At 39.0% G+C, this 23,902-nt stretch overlaps 1 protein-coding gene across 1 annotated transcript in view; it reads right to left on the bottom strand.

The window, feature by feature from the left end:
* CLCA1 (chloride channel accessory 1) overlaps nucleotides 1–19,758 on the bottom strand; it is a 34,233-nt gene extending 14,475 nt beyond the window's left edge. Inside the window, exons 1-6 of the mRNA XM_036858619.1 lie at nucleotides 19,547–19,758; nucleotides 15,060–15,200; nucleotides 14,742–14,889; nucleotides 11,930–12,035; nucleotides 7,735–7,912; nucleotides 362–580 (exon numbers count right to left, since the gene is read on the bottom strand). Coding sequence (XP_036714514.1) covers nucleotides 362–580; nucleotides 7,735–7,912; nucleotides 11,930–12,035; nucleotides 14,742–14,889; nucleotides 15,060–15,200; nucleotides 19,547–19,708 — 954 coding nt within the window. The 5' untranslated portion in view covers nucleotides 19,709–19,758. The remainder of the gene's footprint in view (nucleotides 1–361; nucleotides 581–7,734; nucleotides 7,913–11,929; nucleotides 12,036–14,741; nucleotides 14,890–15,059; nucleotides 15,201–19,546) is intronic.
* Between the last annotated feature and the right edge of the window lie 4,144 nt (nucleotides 19,759–23,902).

Here is a 23,902-nt window from a genome sequence, read left to right as displayed (position 1 = left end):
AATAGCCCTAAAAGATAAAGCTGGATTTGGCTTTAGTTCAATCATTAGTTCAATACTCTAGTAATACTTCTATAAACCTACATATGGTCAGTGAAACATAAAAAATGTTAATTCTATATAATTCATCAGATCTTTGCTCACAAATTGAAGGCTAATTTAATTTGGCAAATGAGACACTTGATGCTGAATTTTTGTTGAATAAAGTTGAGGTGGTGGGCAATTCTGATGGAAATGTTATTCTTGTAACTGTTCTGACCCTTGGGGTTGTGTTTATTCCCAGCCAGCTCCAAGTTGTGGTCCAGATCATATCATATACAAATGTGAGACTACCATCCAGAAGACCAAGACTCACTGAACATACCGTCATGCTTCCAGACTTATCAAGGACTAAACACACAATTCTTTGTCCGATCTGCAACAGTGAGAAGGTGGGCTTGGGTGGCTGTGTTGTCATAGGAGTGGTTTTCTTAAAGTCCTCTGAATCTTGGATCACTTCCCATGTGCTTCGGAGATTGCATTTTCTGTTTTGCTGGTTTGGGGCTTCTTTATTGTGGTTTTTTTCTGTACAGAATTCAACCACCTGAAATTGTCAATAAAATGATATAGATAACAGTAAACTACTTGTTAAAATCTTTAATAATTGGATTAAAATATTTTAAATGTAGATTTACATTTATGTGCCCTCCTCCCCAGACTGCCTTGTTACCCCATAACCTTGGCTCAATCCCACAATCACTGCAGAGCACTGCTGGGGAAAATCATAGAGATAATTCAGAGTTTCTATCTCAAAACAAGTCTTTGACCTCAGTGGACTTTTAGTGCTCCTCAGCAATCATCTATTTACCTGCTCTTGGCTTCCCTCCTACTTCTCAAATTTGCCATTTCAAGCAATCGCCACTATCTTTAAGCCACCTACATCTCAACATTTCTCTCCTGGTACCATTTTCTCTCTCCATCCTTTTACTTCCTGCTCACTTCCTTACTTCCCACTGACTTACAAACACCTTGCTTTCCAACTTTCAACACCCAACATTCCAGCTCTCTCCAAAATCCACTTGGATGTCCCATAGGATCCTTAAACTTCAGGTTTTCATAATTGAACTCATCACCTTTCCTCTGACTCTGCTCCTCCCCATCACCAAGTATTTCCTAACTTGGTGTCACCACTATCTATTTATAGTCACCTAAATAGGAAACTGAGAGTTTTCCTACCTTCTTCCCTCTGTGAAATAATAAGATCAATACATTTCTCTCTCTCCAGTTCATCATCTTTTCTCCTTTACCAATGGAATCTCCATCATTCAAGCCCTCATGGTCCCTCCCTCAGACTATCTGCCTTTTCCATCTTGCTCCCTCTTTAATTGGTCCACTCCACAGCTGCCAGGTACATATTCCTTCTTATTCCTGTACTTAAGATCCTTCTGTGGCTCATCATTGCTCACACACTACAATCCAGACTACTTCACATAGCTAATAGCAATCTCCATGATTTGAATTTTCACTTTACTCACCATCTTTGCTCTGGCCGTGCATTCCAAGTCTCTAATTTCCCCCACTGTAGCCTATAAGTGCTCAAACTTGCCAGACTATTTTATATCTCTGTGTCTTTGCTCATGATTCCCACTTTGTCAAGGAGCTCTTCCGCTGTCTTCTGCATTGTGAACTCTACCTTCATGTTTCAGCCAAAAGGTTATTTTCAAAATGTTTTCTCATTTCATACCCTTCCCCTAAAGAATTTCCACTCAACCTTGTGGCCTCACAGTACCCTATAAGAAATTTCAATAAGGCTCCTTTAACATTGTAGTGCACTTATTGGGATGAAAATCCATCTATGACAGAACCCTGTCTTATTAAATTTGCTTCCTCAAAACTTAGCCCTATGTCTGGTACACAAAAAAAGCTCAATATGTTTATTGTTTTTTTTAGTAACCTTTACCAACCTGTATGTCAGTGTTTCTTTAAATCTACAGAATGGCAGTAGTTGTTATGCAAGAATTACATGAGAACGTATGCAATAAGGACAATACTAACACAGCCAATAAATGATAGTGTCTTCCCCTTTCTTAAGCTTTATATCCCTAGCATTTGGGAGATTTAAAAAAGAGGCACAGTATACAAAGAAGGTATAACCTAGTTCCTCCTCTCAGTGATATTACAGTATTATCATTCAATTAAAAATCCTAAATATCTGGGGTTCAAGTAGTTCAGAAAGTAATCATTAGCTGTAAAACACTTATTTTTCTCTTTATTTGCAATTTTCAGATTGTTTTGGTAGTGTTTCCGTATTATCATTATAGCTACTTTTTAGGAAGGGAACCTGGAAAACTTTTTTGTAAACCCCAAGCAGAGGCTCCCAAACCTGACTGTGCATCAAATTTAACTGTGGTTAATTTAAAACAATCTCAGAGAGACCTTCAAGATGGCGGAGGAAAAAAAAAAAAGATGGCGGAGGAGTAAGACGTGGAGATCACCTTCCTCCCCACAAATACATCAGAAATACATCTACATGTGGAACAACTCCTACAGAACACCTACTGAACGCTGGCAGAAGACCTCAGACTTCCCAAACGGCAAGAAACTCCTCACGTACCTGGGTAGGGCAAAAAAAAAAAAACAAAAAAAACCCAGAGATAACAGAATAGGGACAGGACCTACACCTCTGGGAGGGAGCTGTGAAGGAGGAAAAGTTTCCACACATTAGGAAGCCCCTTCACTGGTGGATATGGGGCGGTGGCTAGGGGGAAGCTTCAGAGCCACAGAGGAGAGCACAGCAACAGGGGTGCAGAGGGCAAAGTGGAGAGATTCCCACACGGAGGATCAGTGCCGACCACCACTCACCATCCTGAGAAGCTTGTCTGCTCACCCGCCGGGGCAGGTGAGGGCTGGGAGCTGAGGCTCCAGCTTCAGCTAACCAGGAGGGAGTCCAGGAAAAACTTTGGACCTGCCTAAGAGGCAAGAGACCATTGTTTCAGGGTGTGCGAGGAGAGAGAATTCAGAGCACTGCCTAAATGAGGCAGTTTAGGCAGTGACGGGTGCAAGCCACGGCTATCAGCGCGGACCCCAGAGACAGGCATAAAATGCTAAGGCTGCTGCTACAGACACCAAGAAGCCTGTGTGCAAGTACAGGTCACTATCCACACCTCCCCTCCCGGGAGGCTGTGCAGCCTACCACTGCCAGGGTCCCATGATCCACGAACAACTTCCCCAGGAGAACACATGGCGTGCCTCAGGCTGTTGCAACATCGTGCTGGCTTCTGCCGCCGCAGGCTCACGCCGCATTCCATACCCCTCCCTCCCCCTGGCCTGAGTGAGCCAGAGCCCCCTAATCAGCCACTACTTTAACCCTCTCCTATCTGGGCGAAGAACAGATGCCCTCTGGCAACCTACACACAGAGGCGGGGCCAAAACCAAAGCTGAACCCCAGGAGCTGTGTGAACAAAGAATAGAAAGGGAAAATTCTCCCAGCAGCCTCAGGAGCAGCAGATTAAATCTCCACAATCAACTTGATGTACCCTGCATCTCTGGAATACCTGATTAGACAACAAATCATTCCAAAATTGAGGCAGTGGACTTTGGGAGCAACTGTACACTTGGGGTTTGCTTCTGCATCTAATTTGTTTCTGGTTTTATGTTTATCTTAGTTTAGTATTCATAGTTTATTATCATTGGTAGATTTGTTTATTGATTTGGTTGCTCTCTTCCTTTTATTTTTAAATATAGATTTTTTTTTCTTTTTCTCTTTTTCTGAGTGTGTATGTGTATGCTTCTTTGTGTGATTTTGTCTGTATAGCTTTGCTTTTACCATTTGTTCTACAGTTCTCTCTGTCTGTTTTTTGTTTGTTAGTTTGTTTTTGTAGTTTTTAGCACTTGTTGTCATTGGTGGATTTGTTTTTTGGTTTGGTGGCTCTCTTCTTTCTTTCATTCTCTTTTTATATTTTTAATTTCTTTATTTTTCATAATTTCTTTAAATTTTTTATTTTAATAACTTTATTTTATTTCTTTTTTTTTCTCTCTCTCTTTCTTTCTTTTTTTCTCCCTTTTCTTCTGAGCCATGTGGCTGACAGGGGCTTGGTGCTCCGGCTGGGTGTCAGGCATGTTCCTGTGAGGTGGGAGAGCCGAGTTCAGAACATTTGTCCACCAGAGACCTCCTGGCTCCACATAACATCAAACAGTGAAAGCTCACCCAGAGATCTCCATCTCAACGCTAAGACCCAGCTCCACTCAACGACCAGCAAGCTACAGTGCTGGACACCCTATGCCAAACAACTAGCAAGACAGGAACACAACCCCACCCATTAGCAGAGAGGCTGCCTAATACCATAATAAGGTCACAGACACCCCAAAACACACCACAGGATGTGGTCCTGCCCACCAGAAAGACAAGATCCAGCCTTATCCACCAGAACACAGGCACTAGTCCCCTCCACCAGGAAGCCTACACAACCCACTGAACCAACCTTAGCCACTGGGGGCAAACACCAAAAACACCAGGAACTACGAACCTGCAGCCTGAAAAAAGGAGACCGCAAACACAGTAAGTTAAGCAAAATGAGAAGACAGAGAAACACACAGCACATGAAGGAGCAAGGTAAAAATTCACCAGACCAAACAAATGAAGAGGAAATAGGCAGTCTACCTGAAAAAGAATTCAAAGTAATGATAGTAAAGATGATCCAAAATCTTGGAAATAGAATGGAGAAAATACAAGAAACATTTAACAAGGACCTAGAAGAACTAAAGAGCAAACAAACAATGATGAACAACACAATAAATGAAATTAAAAATTCTCTAGAAGGAATCAGTAGCAGAATAACTGAGGCAGGGGAACAGATAAGTGACCTGGAAGATAAAATAGAATAAAGAAAGAACAGAGCAGAAAAAAGAAAGAGGAATGAAAAGACTTGAGGACAGTCTCAGAGACCTCTGGGACAACATTAAATGCACCAACATTCGAATTATAGGGGTCCCAGAAGAAGAAGAGGAAAAGAAAGGGACTGAGAAAATATTTGAAGAGATTATAGTTGAAAACTTCCCTAATGTGGGAAAGGAAATAGTCAGTCAAGTCCAGGAAATGCAGAAAGTCCCATACAGGGTAAATCCAAGGAGAAACACACCAAGACACATATTACTCAAACTACAAAAATTAAATACAAAGAAAAAATATTAAAAGTAGCAAGGGAAAAACAACAAATAAAATACAAGGGAATCCCCATAAGGTTAACAGCTGATCTTTAGCAGAAACTCTGCAAGCCAGAAGGGAGAGGCAGGACCTATTTAAAGTGATGAAAGGGAAAATCCTACAACCAAGATTACTCTACCCAGCAAGGATCTCATTAAGATTTGACAGAGAAATTATAATCTTTACAGACAAGCAAAAGCTAAGAGAATTCAGCACCACCAAACCAACATTACAGCAAATGATAAAGGAACTTCTTTAGGCAGGAAACACAAGAGAAGGAAAAGACCTACAATAACAAACCAAAGCAATTAAGAAAATGGTAATAGGAACATACATATCGATAACAACCTTAAATGTAAATGGATTAAATGCTCTAACTAAAAGACATAAACTGGCTGAATGGATACAAAAACAAATCCCGTATATATGCTGTCTACAAGAGACCCACTTCAGACCTAGGGACACATACAGACTGAAAGTGAGAGGATGGAAAAAGATATTCCATGCAAATGGAAGTCAAAAGAGAGCTGGAATAGCAATTCTCATATCAGACAAAACAGACCTTAAAATAAAGACTATCACAAGAGACAAAGGAAGACACTACATAATGATCAAGGGATCAATCCAAGAAGAAGATATAACAATTGTAAATATTTATGCACCCAACATAGGAGCACCTCAATACATAAGGCAAATGCTAACAGCCATAAAAAGGGAAATTGACAGTAACACAATCATAGTAGGGGACTTTAACACCCCACTTTCACCAATGGACAGATCATCCAAAATAAAAATAAATAAGGAAACACAATCTTTAAATGATACATTAAACAAGGTGGACTTAATTGATATTTATAGGATATACCATCCAAAAACAACAGAATATACTTTTTTCTCTTGTGCTCATGGAATATTCTCCAGGGTAGATCATACCTTGGGTCACAAATTAAGCCTTGGCAAATTTATTAATATTGAAATCATATCAAGTATCTTTTCCAGCCACAACGCTATGAGACTAGATATCAATTGCAGGAAAAATTCTGTAAAATATACAGACACATGGAGGCTAAACAATACACTAGTAAATAACCAAGAGATCACTGAGTAAATCAAACAGGAAATCAAAAAATACCTAGAAACAAGTGACAATGAAAACACGACAACCCAAAACCTGTGGGACGCAGCAAAAGCAGTTCTAAGAGGGAAGTTTATAGCAATACACTCCTACGTCAAGAAACAAGAAACATCTCAAATAAACAACATAACCTTACACCTAAAGCAATTAGAGAAAGAAGAACAAAAAAACCCCAAAGTTAGCAGAAGGAAAGAAATCATAAAGATCATGTCAGAAATAAATGAAAAAGAAATGAAATAAACGATAACAAAGATCAGTAAAACTATAAGCTGGTTCTTTGAGAAGATAAACAAAATTGATAAAACATTAGCCAGACTCATCGAGAAAAAAAAAGGGAGAAGACTCAAATTAATAGAATTAGAAATGAAAAAGGAGAAGTAACAACTGACACTGCAGAAATACAAATGATCATGAGAGATTACTACAAGCAACTATATGCCAATAAAATGGACAACCTGTAAGAAATGGACAAATTCTTAGAAAAGCACAACCTTCTGAGACTGAACCAGGAAGAAATAGAAATATAAACAGTCCAATCACAAGCACTGAAATTGAGACTGTGATTAAAATCTTCCAACAAACAAAAGTCCAGGACCAGATGGCTTCACAGGTGAATTCTATCAAACATTTAGAGAGGGCTTCCCTGGTGGCGCAGTGGTTGAGAATCTGCCTGCCAATGCAGGGGACACGGGTTCGAGCCCTGGTCTGGGAAGATCCCACATGACGCGGAGCGACTAGGCCCGTGAGCCACAATTGCTGAGCCTGCGCGTCTGGAGCCTGTGCTCCGCAACAAGTAGAGGCCGCAATAGTGAGAGGCCCGCGCACCGCAATGAAGAGTAGCCCCCACTTGCTGCAACTAGAGAAAGCCCTCGCACAGAAACGAAGACCCAACACAGCCAAAAATAAATAAATAAATAAAATTTAAAAAAAAAACAAAAAACAAAAAACTATGTACAAGCTCCCTAAAGGCATCAACACTGTTAAAAAGATAGAAAATTTTAGTTAACAACCAAAAGCAAATATGCAGGCCGAAAAGAGATCTCTGAAAGTTAAATTAAAGGCTACTGATCATGTTCTTATTACTAATAAAAAGAAGTGCCTCTTCCCCCTGGATAAATTTCTTGTTTAACTAATTCTTGTGCTTGTCTGCCTTTAAGGATATTTGAAGTAGTTCTAAGCCCTTAAACTAAAAGCTAGTGGGAGGGAGATGATGGAGAAGCAAAAAATGGACCTAAGGAAGGGGTCTGAGGAAGATAGGACTTCATCCCTGATTTTGTTCTCCCGGCTTGTCCCACAGAGATCAGCTGTTCTCTGATGACTTCCTAACATTTGACCTTTTCTTGCAGCATCTGGGATAAAAACCTCACTAAATTCATAAGTGTCAAGAAAAAAAGAAAAACAAAAGGAACAAGGCACTTACAGAACGAATATTTTGTGAATACATTATGGAAGCCTTCTCAGTCTGAACTTCATCAGGTATGAACTCACATCCTTTTTCGTACAGTCCTGTTAGTCTGTCGGATTTGCATTTTTGGGTGACACAGCTTCCTCCTTGACACTTCCGTAGTACGTTTTTACCAGAAATAGTTGCCGAACATCTGAAAATATATTAAGGTTAGATGTTTAGGTGATATAATTTAGAAGTGTTGGACTCTGTGGTCAGGTTCTACAGATGGCTTTGTCTACGATTTCCTTTCATAATTCAAGAAATAAATACAGCCCCTTAAATAGCAAAATTATTAAATTCTCATTAGAGTAATTTCTGTTTGCCAGAAAGTATCTGAGGGGTTCCCAAAATGATATCAGAATGTGTTTCTATGCAGCAGAAGAGCTAAGGCTGGCTTACAGCTACTATTAAGAATTAATAAGGATCAAAGTCCTAAGGCACTTCCTAATCTAGTCCCCTTGTCCCTGGAAAATCAGGAGCCCTCTTTTGTTTACCTCAAAAATTTTGCTGACATTTTTTGTTTGTTTGTTTTGATCTAACTAGTTTATGTCATACAGTTTTTGCATAGTTCTTGTGTGTTCATAGGTATATTAGATTTTTCTTTACACGCTTATGATTTTTGTCACTATTATAAATGGAGTACTTTTCACCCACATCTCATTTTATGAGTATATAAATAATATATGAACACTATAGGAAATTTGGAAAATAGCAAAAAAGTATAAAGAAGAGAAGAAAAAAAGAATCATGTCCCACTGTCAGAGATAAACTACTGTTAGCATATTGAAGCATTTCCTTCTCTATGTATCAGCATAACATTCTATGTATAGCTTTGCTTCTTGATCTTAAAAACTTAGTATTTTAGTACATTTAAATTGTAATGTATTGTTATAATTCATAATATTCTTTCAAAATGTGATTTTAATAATTTCATATTTTGATACTACAACAAGAATTTAGCCTAATTTAATTCATTTTGTTCCCCCCCCCCAAATTTTTCAGTGCTAAAAATAAAACTTCCATGAATAAATAAAATGTCACATGAAATTTTGACTCTGTTTCCAAGTTTGCTACATGACTGACTCCCAGAATAAATGATCAGACCCAGAAGTTTGAAAATTTTAAAGCCTGTTGATAGAGCTCATTCTATCATTTCCTTTAAAATGGATTGTTAAACATGAAATTACTGGAGCAAGAAATAGAAAACATTTTTAGAGATTTGATATGTGTCACCAAATTGCTTTCCAGAAAAGTTATGCTGGTTTATTCCTCTAATAACCATCTATGGGAGCACTCATCCCACTGACAGTCACTTACTAGGTAATAAACGATTCTCATCTTTGTCAAATTTGCACCTCTTTGATTACTAGTATGTCTGAACAGTTTTACATTTTTACTGGCCATTTTTATTTCTTCCTTTGTAAATTATTCTTCTCCTGTGTCTATTTTTCTATTAGGGTGTTATTGTTTTCCTACTGGTTTTCAAAAGTTCTTTATGTGTTATAATACTAAGTTTTTAGAAGCCTGTTTTTTTTTAATTTTTGCAAATATCTTTTTCTGTTTCTTATTTTTTAATTTAGTTTATGTTTGACTTATATGCAACAAAATTTTTAATTTATATGTAGCCAAATTTATTATTCTTTTAGTTATGTCTTTTCCAATTCTTGAATGTATAGAAAGACCTTCACCATATAGGAATTTGATATGTATTAATGTTCTTCTAGTTTTCATTATGGTTTTATTTTTTATATTTAATGAGTCTATCCAATTGAAAGAGAGTCTGTTAATTTTTCCCCCCACATAGTTAAAAATTGTCCTGACATCTTAAGAAATATTGTCTTTCCTTGTAGATTTATAATTCTAGCTGTATTAAATAGTAAATTATTGTGTAAGTGTCTGTCAGTTCACATTGTTTTAATTAACATAGCTTTATTGTATATTTAAAATTCAATGAGAAAAATTTCCTTTATACCTATTCTTTTTTGAAAATGTTCTCAGGTACTATCTACTGAATAAACTCTGGGACTTTAAAATGCGGTAAAAATAGAAGTACTTTTGATTAGAGTTTTATAAAACCTATATATTAATCGGGGTTGGATTTACATATTCCATGAATTGAAAATCTCTCGTTTAATCTTGATTTTCTTTTAAATCCTTTAGAAGGATTTTATGCTATGGTTTTCTTCAAATATAACTTTCACATTTCTTAGAGTTTTCTTCAAATATCTCTGGTTGCCTTATTGACTTCCCTTATCAATTTTAATTTCTATTTTTTCCCTCAGGCTTTCTAAGTGGACCACATATCATCTGCCTAGAAGCAATTTTCTCTCTCCCTTTCTAGTAGCCCCCCCTCTTTTAACCTCCCCAACATATTATTGCATTGGCTACAACTTTCTAAACAAGATTGGATAACTGCTAACAGTGCCCACTCTTATCTTATTCCTGGGAATGTCTAGTGATTCCCTATTAAATATGAGGTAGGCAGTTGGCTTTCAGTTGATGTTTTCTGCATCATATTAAGGAAGCCTTCCATTGTGGGCAGTACTGTCATTTTTGTAATTGTTTCTAGGCCTTAAAAGTAATAAAAAAATTTGGTAGATAAGCAATAAATGCTATTTGTATGTTATAATAAGATTTATTGTTAAGAGGACATGGTAAGGACGTGGTTTTGCAAATGTTATCTGTGGAAGGATGAACATGCTGTATATGTAGATATTTCTGGAATATCCCTAGGAAGGAATAGGTACTAACCAGCTTTTCTGTCAAGGGGATATACAGTGTCTGTCTGGAAGCTTAGCCAGGAGAAGTGGCAAAGGCAGATGTCAGGGCTGAATGGCATCCGTGGGCTGAGATTTGAGAGGTCCATCCAACATATGATCGCGTCAGGGGAGTGGCCCTGGGGAGTGGTGTCTGCGGTGCGGAGGGAACAAGCCAATCAGGTAGACTGTGTACGGCTCTGGGAAGCACTTAGTGTCTTTTTATACCTAAAGTGACATAAGAGTGAGGGAAAATGTCATGGTAGTGGACCAAGCTGACAGAGTTTGAATGTAATAAAGAAAGGGGAAAATGGAGAGCGGTAATGCTCCTGTGGGAGAAAGGGGAAGCCAAGGCTGATCTCTGAGCCCAGTGCAGCTTCCCTTGGAAACTGTGCTGAATAAAGACAGTAACCAAACCAAAGCTGAGTGCGTCTCCTTAAACAGCCACCAGGGGAGTAGAACTGGAAGCAAAAGTGAAGAGGCGTGTTGTGCCAGCTCTAGTCTTTAAAAAGAGGTGGTTGTTTTTAACTGAGGCATAAATGTGCAAGCTTATCAAATTCCTTTTCAGAATCTGTTGGAATAATCATTTAATTTTCTTTTTTTACTTGATATACTATATTAATTACTTACCTAATATCATAGCATTTTCAGACTTCTGGAAGACATCCTTCTTGGCCTTAGTGTGTTTGTTATTACCTTAATTATGCCAGGTGTAACTTACTATCCTTTTATTTAAAACCTTTTTAGAAAACTTTATCTACCGAATTCTTTTTCATGCCATCTGTCAGGTTTTAGTATCTGAATTATGCTAGCTCTCCAAAATAAATTGGGAAGTTCCCTTTTACGTTTGTACTAAAGCAGTTTGTTCCCTGAAACTCTTGATTGCAAGAACTCACCCGTAAAATCACAGCAGCAGAGGTACTTTCTAAGTGTTCATTTTGCTTCCTATTGACACCATACAAGGTTGTATTCAAATCGGGAGAAGTTTTCTGTTTTGTTTTAATATTTGGACTGTCTTCCAGCTAAATTCCACAGTCTCTCCCAGGCCCATTCAAACTGACATAGTTCACACAGATAGTATTCTACCCTCAAGGCACTGAAGCTTTGTTTATGTCACTGATTATGATACAGGAAGATGGAGATACTGAACATAGCACCTGTGGATTTCTTCTAGTTGTACACACACACACAAAGAGGCAAATGATTTGTAGCTGCAGAGTAGAGAATTCAACTAATTAAGACACTTGTAAAGTGAACAAAAGTAGTAGTTTTATGGGAATCCGAAAAAGACGGCACTAAGAGTGAGAGATAGAAAATAAGACAAAAGACTGACATTTTTAAAGTAATCAATTCAAGACAAAATTGTTTGCAATTTAAAATAGTTTGTGAAAAGTTAATCAAAATATACATACATCACTGGTTTTTTTCTTCTATTGGATAAGTAGAATTTCTGGTCATTATCGTACTCATTAAATACTCCCCATCGTAGATGAGCCCATTCATGGACAAATACCCTTCCTGTGAAAAAGTATTTTAAACACTTGATTACAATAAGAATGGTAAAATTACCCTCTTAAACTAAGAGAAAGTAATTCTTCTGAATGTTATTATGCTTTGCTATGTTTTTTTTAAATTAAAGTTTCGATTTCTTTAGAAGGAACAATCTGATACGACAATTGCACATTTCTGTAAAATATGACTATTTATTTTGAATTATCAAGTGTCAGTTAGGTACCTAGTAAGTGCAAGGCAGCTAGTCATACAGTGATAAAACAATTGCCCTGTCCTCACGTAGCTCATGGTCTAGCAGATGACACACATCATTTTAGATAACTATAATCCTTAGGGGTGCAAGTGTAATGATGGAGGTCAGCACAGGCTGACCTATAGGGCAGCCAGGGCAGCATCCCCAATAGGTCCTTCTCCCTAATGACTCATATGTGGACAAACCTCAAGCCCTGCCTCCTCCACATCTGCCTTTTTTTTTCTTTGACCTATTCTCATCTTTCCAGTCTCACTGCCAGTTACTTCTGAACTACTGCAACACTCACTCAACTGGCCTCCATGTCTCCAGTCTTCAATGACTCCGCTATGGTGCTCAGGGTTAAGTCCAACTTTTCAACATGCATACAAGGTCCCTGATGATTCAGGCCCTATTCCTCTCTGCAGCCATATTTCTTGCTCCTCTCCACCCACTTCCAAAACTCCATAATGACAAAGGATTCTTGAACTCCTTTTACTTTCTAGAGCCGCATCATGCTCTTGCTCATCTCTGGTCATTTTTACGTATTTTTCCTCGGCTTGGAATACTCTCTCCCTATCTCTGACTGAATAACTCCTACTCTTCTTTCAAAATTAAGCTTATATCCACCTAGAAGCCTTCTCTGACATCCTCAAACTAGTCCATGTACCCCTCCTTATCACTTTCATTATATTCCATTATGGCGTTTATCATGTTATATTGTCATTGCTTCTTTTTTTTTAAATTTTATTTATTTATTTATTTATTTATTTATGGCTGTGTTGGGTCTTAGTTCCTGTGCAAGGGCTTTCTCCAGTTGCGGCAAGTGGGGGCCACTCTTCATCGCGGTGCGCGGGCCTCTCATTATAGTGGCCTCTCTTGTTGCAGAGCACAGGCTCCAGACGTGCAGGCTCAGTAATTGTGGCTCATGGACCCAGTTGCTCCGCAGCATGTGGGATCTTCCCAGACCAGGGCTCGAACCCATGTCCCCTGCATTGGCAGGCAGATTCTCAACCACTGCACCACCAGGGAAGCCCCTGTCATTGCTTCTTACTTGCCAGTCTCTCACTACAGACTCCTGTCTCCATGAGAACAGGTGCCATGACTTCTTCACTGTCATGTCTTGGCACATACTGTCTAGAACTTAATAGATACTTAGTGAGTATTTGTTAAATTTGGATGAATGTACAAGCTGACTTATGTACAGCTCAGTTTTTCTGGAATGTAAATTCCCAGGTAGGCTGAATTTGGAAGGTTACGTGAGGAGGTGTATGTTAAGTAACCCTAGTATCTCACATTAAGGATTTTAGATTGTTCTCACTGCTAGGGAACAACTGATGGCCTCTTAAAGGTAAGGGAAGACTGTGAAGTAGCAGGCGTGGAGTCATAGTACAGAAAGGAGAGAGTATAAAGGAATGACATTGTATATAGTGACCTTGATGGCTGGAGTGGGCCCAGGAGTGGGTTGGAGCAGCTAAGTAAATCAGTTCAACACATATTTATTGAGCTATACATTGGCAATTTTCTGTTCGTGTTATGGAGGTGTTGTAAAAGAACAACAAAGAGGTGTGTTTGTTGGACACTTCTTTCTGATAAGGTCTGTAAAAGTGCTCTAGGGTATTTGGGGGTGGGGCATGCAGGCACCAGCGCTATTTTGTTTGCTTGTTTGTTTTCTCTGCCTTGCCTATTTAAATGAAGAAAATCAAATTTGTTCTAATCTTTTCAAAGTGGTAAAGAAACCTAGTACAAGTTATTAGTTAACCTAATTAGTTAATACTAATCACACTTGATTATACTTGGAAAGTACATATTATATATACTCCATTGATGGTTTCTTTTAATCTTTTCTCCAAAGATTGCTCTATTTGGTTCATATGGGAATGCTAAATGATATTTTGTGAAGGAAAATTTGATTTTTTCTTTAGTCACATATTTTTGAGAGCTGAACAGCAAGGATATCTGTCTGATACTCAAAGTGAGGTCCAAGATCAGGCAGTATCAGCATCACCTGGGAGCTTGTTAAAATGCAGATTCTTGAGTCCTATCCCACACCTACTGAATCAGAATCATTTTAACAATCCGTTTATAGTATGAACGCACATTGAAGTCTGAAAACGTTATGCATCTCTGCCATCTGGTGGCCACTACCTGAATTGCAGGCAGGAGGTTTAATTTGTTCAGGTGTCTCCCCACAGAGCAATAGAAACCCAACATTACATATTAAACTATTTTAGAGTTATTATCTGATACTAATCTGAAAATTAAAAATATTATATTTGCACACATATATATGCAGAATATGAAGAAAATAAATTTCTAACTGAGAAATGCACTATTTGGAATCTGTTTTACATGAAAGAAACATACTATAATAGTCTATTTTATGTTCTTACTCAGAAAGATAACGCTATTGTTTATCCATTTGCAACATAAAATTATTAAATTATGAGAAATATAGCAGAATATTTCATCTCTACCCATACCTTGTGATCCATATTGAAGCAACTTTTTTCCTGCTAGGAACCCAGGAGTCAGATAAATTTTACTACCCTTTTCTCCACAGCCTCCCATATGCTCAGTATAGGGTCCATCGTTACCTGTGGGATTAGGTTCAGCAACCAGAACATCAGCCTGAAATTTAAGAAAAAGTTTTCATCATTACAAAATTTCAGCAAATGAACTGACCTTACTTCACACCAGCATATTTTGAAACAATTTTATTTGATTCTAGAATATTTTGATGAAAAAAATCTGAGTCACAAAAGAAAACCAAATTTGAAAAAAGAACTTGATATTCTCACATTTTTGTAGGTCTCAAGTTTGGGTTTCACATATTCAGGTTTTGTGTTCCAATTTTGAGGAATCAAAATGGCAACATTTTTGAAATAGAATCTTTTTTCTGTAGCTTCAAACAGATATGGAGATGCCTCGGTCACCATATCCTGGTCAGGAGAGGGGGAACATAAACAAGAGCATTTAATGACAGAAAAAAAGATGAAATTACCAATTATTCAAATTTACATCTGTATCTCACAATTCCAAAAACTAGCTATTTATCAAGCTTGGAAGAGGAGATTATTTTGTTAATAATAATAGCTAGCCTTTTTTGAGATTTTTTACCACATGCTCTGTGTCACAGTGTAATGGTTGATAGTGAAGACTCCAGAAGCAGACACTAATCCCAGCTGCACCACTTATGGTGGGACATCAGAAATTTCATTGAGGGAGTTCCCTGGCAGTCCAGTGGTTAGGATTCAGCGCTTTCACTGCTGGGGCCTGGGTTCGATCCCTGGTTGGGGAACTAGAATCCCACAAGCCTCGTGGCGTGGCCAAAAAAAAAGAAAGAAAAGAAATTTCCTTGAGCCCTCCTGAGCCTCAGTTTCCCCATTTATAAAATGGAAAATATTACAGTGACCAGCTCATAAGGTTGTTGTGAGGATCAAATGAAGTCAAGAAAGCATTTGGAACCATGTTTACTTAGCACAAGTGCTTATCAAATATTAGCTCTTAGTTTCATTTTATATGATCCTTTGAGGATCAGTGAGCCTTTAAGGGAGAAACTGAGAACTAGAGAGTATTAGTCTCAATATCTCACACCAAGTAGTAGTGGAGAGAAACTCAAATTAAAATGAATACAACTTCAACACCTGCTGACTCCTATAATAATTTGGGGGCTAACTAAATATTATGATAGTATTTGTTTTTAGTATAGCACTAAGTGTTAGATATAAGGAAGTGGCATAAGTATATAATCTCTTTTCAAATTATGCCTAAATTTATTTCTCTAAAACAAAAGAGCTGTAGTGTTAAATTATAAATGCCTCTGCAGATTCCCTGAGATGCATCATGACAAGATAGTATTGATAGAAAGGGTATTACAAGATATTTATTATAGAAAGGGAAATTGGGTCTATTAGGGCTGAAAATCATTGAGAAACACAAAAGTGAGTGTAGACAGAGGGAAGAAGAGGACTGAAGACTGAGCTCCAGGAGCCCCAGTATTCAGAAGTGGGAAGAGGAAGAGCCAGCAAAGGAGACTCAGAAGGAGCAGCTGGTGCACGGGAAGGAAATCCGAAGGCAGAGGGTGAGAGTGTTTCAGGAAGGAGAGAGTGATCATCCGAGTTGAATGCTGCTGAGCAATCAAGGAAGATGAGGACTCAGAACTGAGCAATGAATTTGGCAATCTGAGTAAACCATTTTGTGGAATGGAGACAACAGCTCCATATGAGTGAATTCAAGAGGGCGGGAGGTGAGGAAGCAGAGGCAGTGAAAACAGACAGCGGGTCAAGAAGTTTTTCTACAAATTAAAAGGGAATTGAGAAATGAAGCAGTAGATGAAGGAAGACTACAGGGCAAGGGAGTTTGTTTTTTTAATGGGAACTATTATATGTATATGCTAATGGAAAAAAAAAAAAACCTGATAATACAAGAGAAAAAAGGGATCATTGCTGGAGGAAAGTCCTTGCTGGAATAGACCAGAGTGACTAGGCTCCAATGTCTAGGAGGTTGGCCTTAGGAGCAGAAACAATTCATCACTGTATGGGGAAAGAGTACTTGGGTACTGATGCAGGGGTGAATCCTGCTCTGTTGCTTGCTAATGGGTTAAACTTTCGGAATTTATTTTGTCTCTCTGAGCTTCAGTTTCCAACCTTTCACATGGTGATAATAATGGTTGCCTTGCTAGTTTTATAAAAGCTCTCCAAATGATTTGCATCTCCTTCCAAAAAAAGCCAGATTTTAAACAATTGCTAGGAGAATTTAACATTGTATAATTTTTTAAAATAAAAATACTGAGCCAATATCACCAGAAAGTTGAAAAGTAGGTATAAAACTTCCTATGTTAGAGTATTATATTACAATTTGACTTGTGAAATGTAAATTTTCGGTGTCTCCTAGGAAGACGACTAAGCAGCATGAAATGTCTTCTGTGTTTTAACAGAAACATTAATAATGAATCTTTGCTTTGGCATCTGTTCCATATTTTGAGAAAGTGACCTCATATCCAAAAAGACACTTAAGCTTTTGAGGTTTGAAGAATGTTGAGGATGAAGTTTATAGAATGGGCTGGTAATTCCTTAAGGATAGGGATAGTATATTGTTCACCACTGGATTCCTGGTACCTGACATAATGTAAATGCTCTGTAAATATTTCTTGGATTAAGGAACAAATGAATGAATGAAGAGGTTATAATGAGGGGCAAACTGTCCAGGAGCGCTAAGACCGAAGATGCCTGGGTTCCCATACATTGAGGAGGCCCCAAACGACTCCTGTTGTTTATCTTTCTTGTGTGGTGTGTGTGTGAGAGAGAGCGAGAGAGCGCTTCTCCCTGATTCTCACTCCCTCATCTTATGACCTGTGCTCCCACTGCTTATGCAATACTGATGAGAGTGTAGTCTCCCTGGATGGAACTGCCGCAGCGCCACCCGCCGGTATTGTAGGTGGAGAGACGCTCGGACTGCCCTGCTGAAGCAAGTATAGTATTTAAGAGCTGACTTAGAGGCTTCTGCTCACACAAGGACACCCGGGGGAGAGTCTCCCCAGAAAGCAGAGACTGAGGGATGACCAGGAAAGTGGCAAAACCCACAGTGAAGTCCCTCGACTGCAGGTCTGGAACATCAAATAGGGACTCGCTTTTATTAGTTACTCAGTTAGGGACTCTGAGCACACTATTGCCCTTAAAAGTGCTCCTGTGACAAGGAAACGTGGAAACCAACCTCTCTCATACCCAACTCACTTAGGGCTCATACCAAAAAACCAATTTAATAATTGTAGGGAGAAGTATATTTCTCAGGAGGAACCCCCCCAAAGAGAGTGAGGTGAAAGTCCTTTTGCTTTTGCTCTAAAGCACCATAGAAATACAAATTGCCATTGTCCTTAGAGACGCTAATGTGCTCCTTCCCACATGTCCCTGAGCACCACTGACTGTCCAGCTGGAGACAGAAACATACTGGTCACACTTTCCTCCAACACTTTCCTGGTCTCTTGCTCCAAGTGGCTATTTTTTCTGATGCCATTCCTAAGTTTAGAAGCAATCAAAGACTCACCCAAGTTTTCTGATTGTTAAGAAATTTCAGAAGGCATGAATTTCCCTTTCACTGATGGCAGTAATATCTGATGGTCTTCTGGTTTAAGCAGGTGAACTTCCTCTCTCCCTCAACTGCTGTACTTCTCCAGCCCCAAACTCCTCTTGGTGGTAGAGACGGTTCTCTCCCCAGACTCCATCTTTCTGGGTTTGCTTCTGTTTAGAGCAAGGAACCTTTCGAGGAGACCCCTGGGGGCCCTTGCACTATTAACTTCTGAGCTCACACTCAGGAACTTTGCCCAGAAACAAGTCTCAGTACCTTTGGCTTGGTAAGGAATGATGAGCCCTTTCTATCTAAGTTTTTGAGGTAATTTTAGACTTAACAGATAACATGCAAAAAAGGTACAGAGTTCCCATATACCTTTCACCTAGCTTCCCTTTTATGCATGCATTGTTAATCCTCACAAAGCCCTGTGAGGAAGATACTTATTATTATCCCCATTTTATAAACTCAGTACTTCTGTTCATTATGCAGTACCACCTCTGGGTGTGCTACAGCTGCTTTCCAGGGTGGTCTTTTATAAGACATTTCCCTCTTATTCTTTGCTGTTTGCTGTTGTACAAAACCTCTCTAATCCCTCTATCTTACAACAGTTAGATGCCTCTGCCTGGACGGGAAGAGTCCTCTTCCCGAATTTTTCCTTCCCCTACAGAGAAAGCAACAAGTGAAATGAGGCTGCTCAGCAGCCCCGAGAGGACACTTTGCACTGGGGCTGGGAAAATGCAGGGTTTCCTCACACTGTAAGGGTCAGGCTTGTTCTTAAGTCAGAGATTTGCATCTTGGACTCCTATATTAGAATTGCAGAGAAGCAGGTTACAATTAGGAGGATGAAAGGAGACTCTGATATGAGCCAGTGGTAAAATCAGGCAAAGGAATTACCCTCTGCGCATCTCACAGTATCTGCCAAGTGTAGTTGGCTCTGCCTTGGTTGCAGAACTAAATAATTTTCAATGAAATCATTTATTAAGTGCCAACAATATATCAAGCTCTGAATTATGTGCATTGCATTTATTATCTCATCTCTCAGAAGAATCATAATGGTTGTGTTATTATTTCCATTTTATAGCTGAAGAAATGAAGACACAGGTATAAAAAAAAACTTGCCAGTCTCACGCAGCTGGAATTAGAGAACTCACGTTTCCTCTATCACAATATTATGCTTAATTTTTCAAAAAAGCATGGATAATTGCCATTTAGGACTTACCTTTATTTGTTGAATGAGTGTTTCATCTTCTGGCACATTAGGGTCAACTGCAATGACAACGCCTTCATAGCCATTATTGTTCAGCTGAATGAGTGAATTACTCAGGGCCCCTTCCAGAATGTGAAGGACCAAGATGAAAACCGAATTCTTAAATGACCCCATTGCTGTACATCTCCCTTTGAGTTCTCTCTTTGGAAAATGTTAGTTATGGAGGCATCTTTCCTTACCCCTATATATATGGATACATAAACGCACATTTTTCCAAGTTAACAGAGGTGGTTTATCACAGGATTTTAACCCCTTGACCCCAAATTGTTTCACTATTGGATTTGCCACCACTATGACGAATGATAACTATAGCTATCATTATGATAACTACAATTTCATCTCAAATTTTGTGTACTTTTAAATATTTTGTTTTGAAAGGAATATTAGCCTTGCCTTCACCTTTGCCATTTCCTGGGAACAAGGGCGGGGAGCCACATCTGGTTCCCAGGAAGGACTCACAGCTGATAAGCAGCTTTGCCATTGAAAGATGTTTACTTCTTACAAATGTTTGTCCAGCCAGGGACACCGACCCACCCAACCCCACCCTCTAACCCCTGCCTGCCCAGTGGAGGCCTGACTGTTCTGAGTATTCAGTACGCATTCATTAAGTATAAACTGTATATCCAGTTATCCCTCATGGTGGTATTTATTTTTATCGTCTTCGATCTTTATGTAACCTCAGCACCTCTCGTTACTCCCTTAGACAATCTACTTGCACCAAAACATTAGCAAGCCACATTAGATATTATTGAATATTCTATAATGAAAAGATAAAATTTATATCTCACTGTGCAAGGGAAACTCCCTCAAGTTTCCTCATCAAACCTCTATTTCACTATTCCATAGCTTCTACTGCCCAGTTAAATTCAAATTAGCATTCAATTATTTTACTGAAATTAAATGTCTCTCAGAATATGAATTGTGGACTGCCAGCTACTGCATAGATTCTTTTAAGTTTGCCAAATCTCACATGAAAACTCAAATTGGTCTACCAATTCAAACTGGTCCTATATTCAAATTACTTGAAATATCCCTTCATCCCATAACTTCATTTGATCTTCACACAGTGGTAAGCATCAATTTCATCTTCTCTGTCTTTGACACTCACTCATAAAAATTAAATTGGTACTTGCTGCTAATAATTAGTACTTATTGCTTAAGTATGTAGTCTTTAATCAATCAAAAGTGAAGCGTTGGAATAGAGTGGAAGTACTCAATGATAAAATAGTTGTCCAGATAATCTAAATATACTTTTATATAAAAATAATTTAGTCAATTCTTATTGAATAAATGTATGCATTTATTATACATATGTCATAAAAAATTTTACATTTTAAAATATCTCATACCCCCCCCCCCCACTATATGTGTCTCTCCTGGGTTCCCTGGAAAAGAGAGCCTAAGACAAGCTTATGTGAAAATGATTTGCAAGCTTAATCCCAGAACAGTGAGAGTGAGAAAAAGGGGAAATGATTCAGGGAAGCCTGGGAAGCAATGAAAGGCGCTTACTAAACTGGCTCTGGAATAGTAAACAGACCCAGCAGGCCACCCTGCAGGTGCACCTGCCCTGCTTTCTGGGATGTCTCCTAATGGGCTATAGGAGGAAGGAAAAGTGTTTGGCTCCTTCTCATCTCCTACAGGTGATCTCCTGCAGGTGATCACCTTTCTGGCTGTGTCACCCAGCCCATTCAGCAGCTGCTTGGAAAGAAAATCCTATGCCCTGTGGTGTATAAAGAGCCAAAGATGCCAGGTGGTGCCTGTTGACCTCTGGCAGTAAAACCACTTGGGCCTACAAGGAGTAGGTAGTGACTGAGGAGGAGCAAGTGCCCATTGGGTCAGGTGGACAGGTGGGGCCAAACAACCCTAAGGAGCTTCAATAAGATGAGTCCAGTACAATTTACTTCTTGAACTGCTCAGATCCACTCACCTCCTTTCATCCTATCTAGCTCCAATATTATAAGTTAAGGCTGGAATTGGGGGCAGGGGCACAAGCTGTCTTACTTTTTCCCTGAGAGAGGGTACAAGCCCTCTCATAGAATCATTCATAGAATCTCCTTTGAAGTGCTGGCCAATTGCAATCTCCTAAAATACCCAAAGCGACAGAGTTATTGAAATAAATCACAATGCTGCTATAGCTGGTCTCAAGGCCATTATAGATATGTATTATCTCCTTCCTTCATCACCAATTTCCCTCATTTTTAGCCAGCATTTTGACTGATCTGTGTTTTTTTTTTTTTTTTGCCTGTTGGTATAACCCAACCTTTCCTTACTGAGGGGTCTGAGCCTTTAGTTGCCTTGCCCTTGCCGGGCTGTGGCTGGTGCAGGTGCCTATGACAGGGGTCACCGGTAGGACAGATCCAGTTGAGGTGCCTCCTCATATTTTGCATGGTCTTCCCTGCTGGCTGGGCCTTGGCTGCTCCCTCAATGGAGAGTCCTTGCTGCTGCCTCGGTTGCCTCATCTCCTAACACCACTGGCTCTTTGCTTCCCCAGGGAGAGGGCGGAGTTTAGCACGGCCTCCACTGGACAGGGTGTGGTGGCAGCCCCACTCTCTCTGGTGCCCAAGTTCAGCCTAAACAGATTCACAGAGGCTTTGGCTCACATAAAGCATCACCCCACGGCACCTGGGATCTGACTTTGTCAGAGGCAGTGCAGATGGGCCAAATGACACAAACCAGAGGTGCAGGGACTTAACACCCTGAGAGACAAACTTTCACCAAAGTTTGTATTTCCAACATCCCAGAAGTCTTTGTTGTGTTCCCTTCTAGTCAAAAACCTCCAAATGGTAATTGCGATACTGACCTCCATCGCCACGCTGATTAATTTTACCTGTCTGTGTACTTTATATAAACAGAAATATAAGTATGCCCTCTTGTGTTTGGCTACTTTCACATAACGTTTTCTGCATGAAATTCAGCCATGTTGTTGTGTGTAGCAGTAATATGTTCTTTTTCCATTGTATTTCTTTGTAAAAATATACCACAATTTACTTACTGCTTTTGATGAACATTTGGATTATTTCCTGTTTGGGGCTATTTTAAATAACACTGCCATAGACGTAAGCATTGACTTCAGTTGGGTACATACCAAGAGTGGGATTGCTGGGTCACAGGGTATATGTATGTCTAGCCATAGTCGATCGGCCAAATACTTTTCAAAATTGTTGTATTGATCCACATTTCTACCAGTACAGGGTACTGCTGCTCTTTACAATTTTATCCACTCTGGGTGGGGTATAATCATATAGTACTGTGATTTTAATCTGCATTTTCCCTGATGACCAATTTTGTTATACACCTTTTCATATAATTACTGGTCATTTGGATATCCTCTGTTATGAAGTGCCTGTCCAAGTCTTTTTGTCCAATTTTTAATCAGGTTAGTATTGTCCTTGTTGATCTAAAGGAATTCTTTATATGTTCTGGGTATTGAGTTCTTTATTGGATGTATGTATTGCAAATATCTTTTCCCAGTAGGTGGCTTGCCTTAATGGGTCTCTTGGATGAACAGAGGTTCTTAATTTTAATGGAATTCAATTTAATTTTTTATTTTATGGGTAATGTTTTTGGGGTCATATTTAAGACAGCTTTCCCAAGTTCGTGAAGATGTTGTACAATATTCTATTCTAGAGTTTTATTGTCTTATCTTTCACAATTAGGTTTGTGATCTATCTCAAATTATTTTTGTGTGTATATTGTGAGGTAAAATTCAAGATTTTTGTTTTGTTTTCCTCTCTGGAAAGCAATACATGCAGATCATTTATTGAAAGGACCATCATTTCCCCCCACTGAATTGCAGTTGTGCTTTTGTTGTGAATGGGGTGACTGCAAGTGTGCAGGCCTATTTCTGGACTCTATTCTGTTCTATTGGTCTATATGACCAGGCTTACCTCAGTACCATATTGTCTTAGTTACTGCTGGTTTGTAAGTCTTGATATCTGGTAATGTAAGCACTCCAGATTTGTTTTTCTTCAAGATTATTTTGGCTATTTTTGGTCCTTTGCATTTAAATATAAAATTTAGGATCAGCTTGGAAATTCTACCAGAAAAAAACTCCTGGATTTGACCGGATCGCATTAAATTTATACGCTCATTGTAATACATTAGTTAAATGACACACCCATCAGTGCCATGACAGTTCTGAGGCCAACCATAAAAGGCCAAAAAGTGGGCAGTGGCCCAGTTCCTAGAAATCTCCATCCCTTCTCCAAAATAGTTGGAATAATCCTCCACTCATTAGCCTATGAAATTACCCAGCCCGTAAAAACTAACCACCTCATATTTCGGGGACTCTCGCCTTCTGAGATGGCC

Source organism: Balaenoptera musculus, chromosome 1 (assembly GCF_009873245.2).
Source record: "Balaenoptera musculus isolate JJ_BM4_2016_0621 chromosome 1, mBalMus1.pri.v3, whole genome shotgun sequence".
NCBI classification, from domain to species: Eukaryota; Metazoa; Chordata; class Mammalia; order Artiodactyla; family Balaenopteridae; genus Balaenoptera; species Balaenoptera musculus.
The sequence above is the reverse complement of the archived record's forward strand: the minus strand, read 5'-3'. Positions and strand labels throughout refer to the sequence as shown.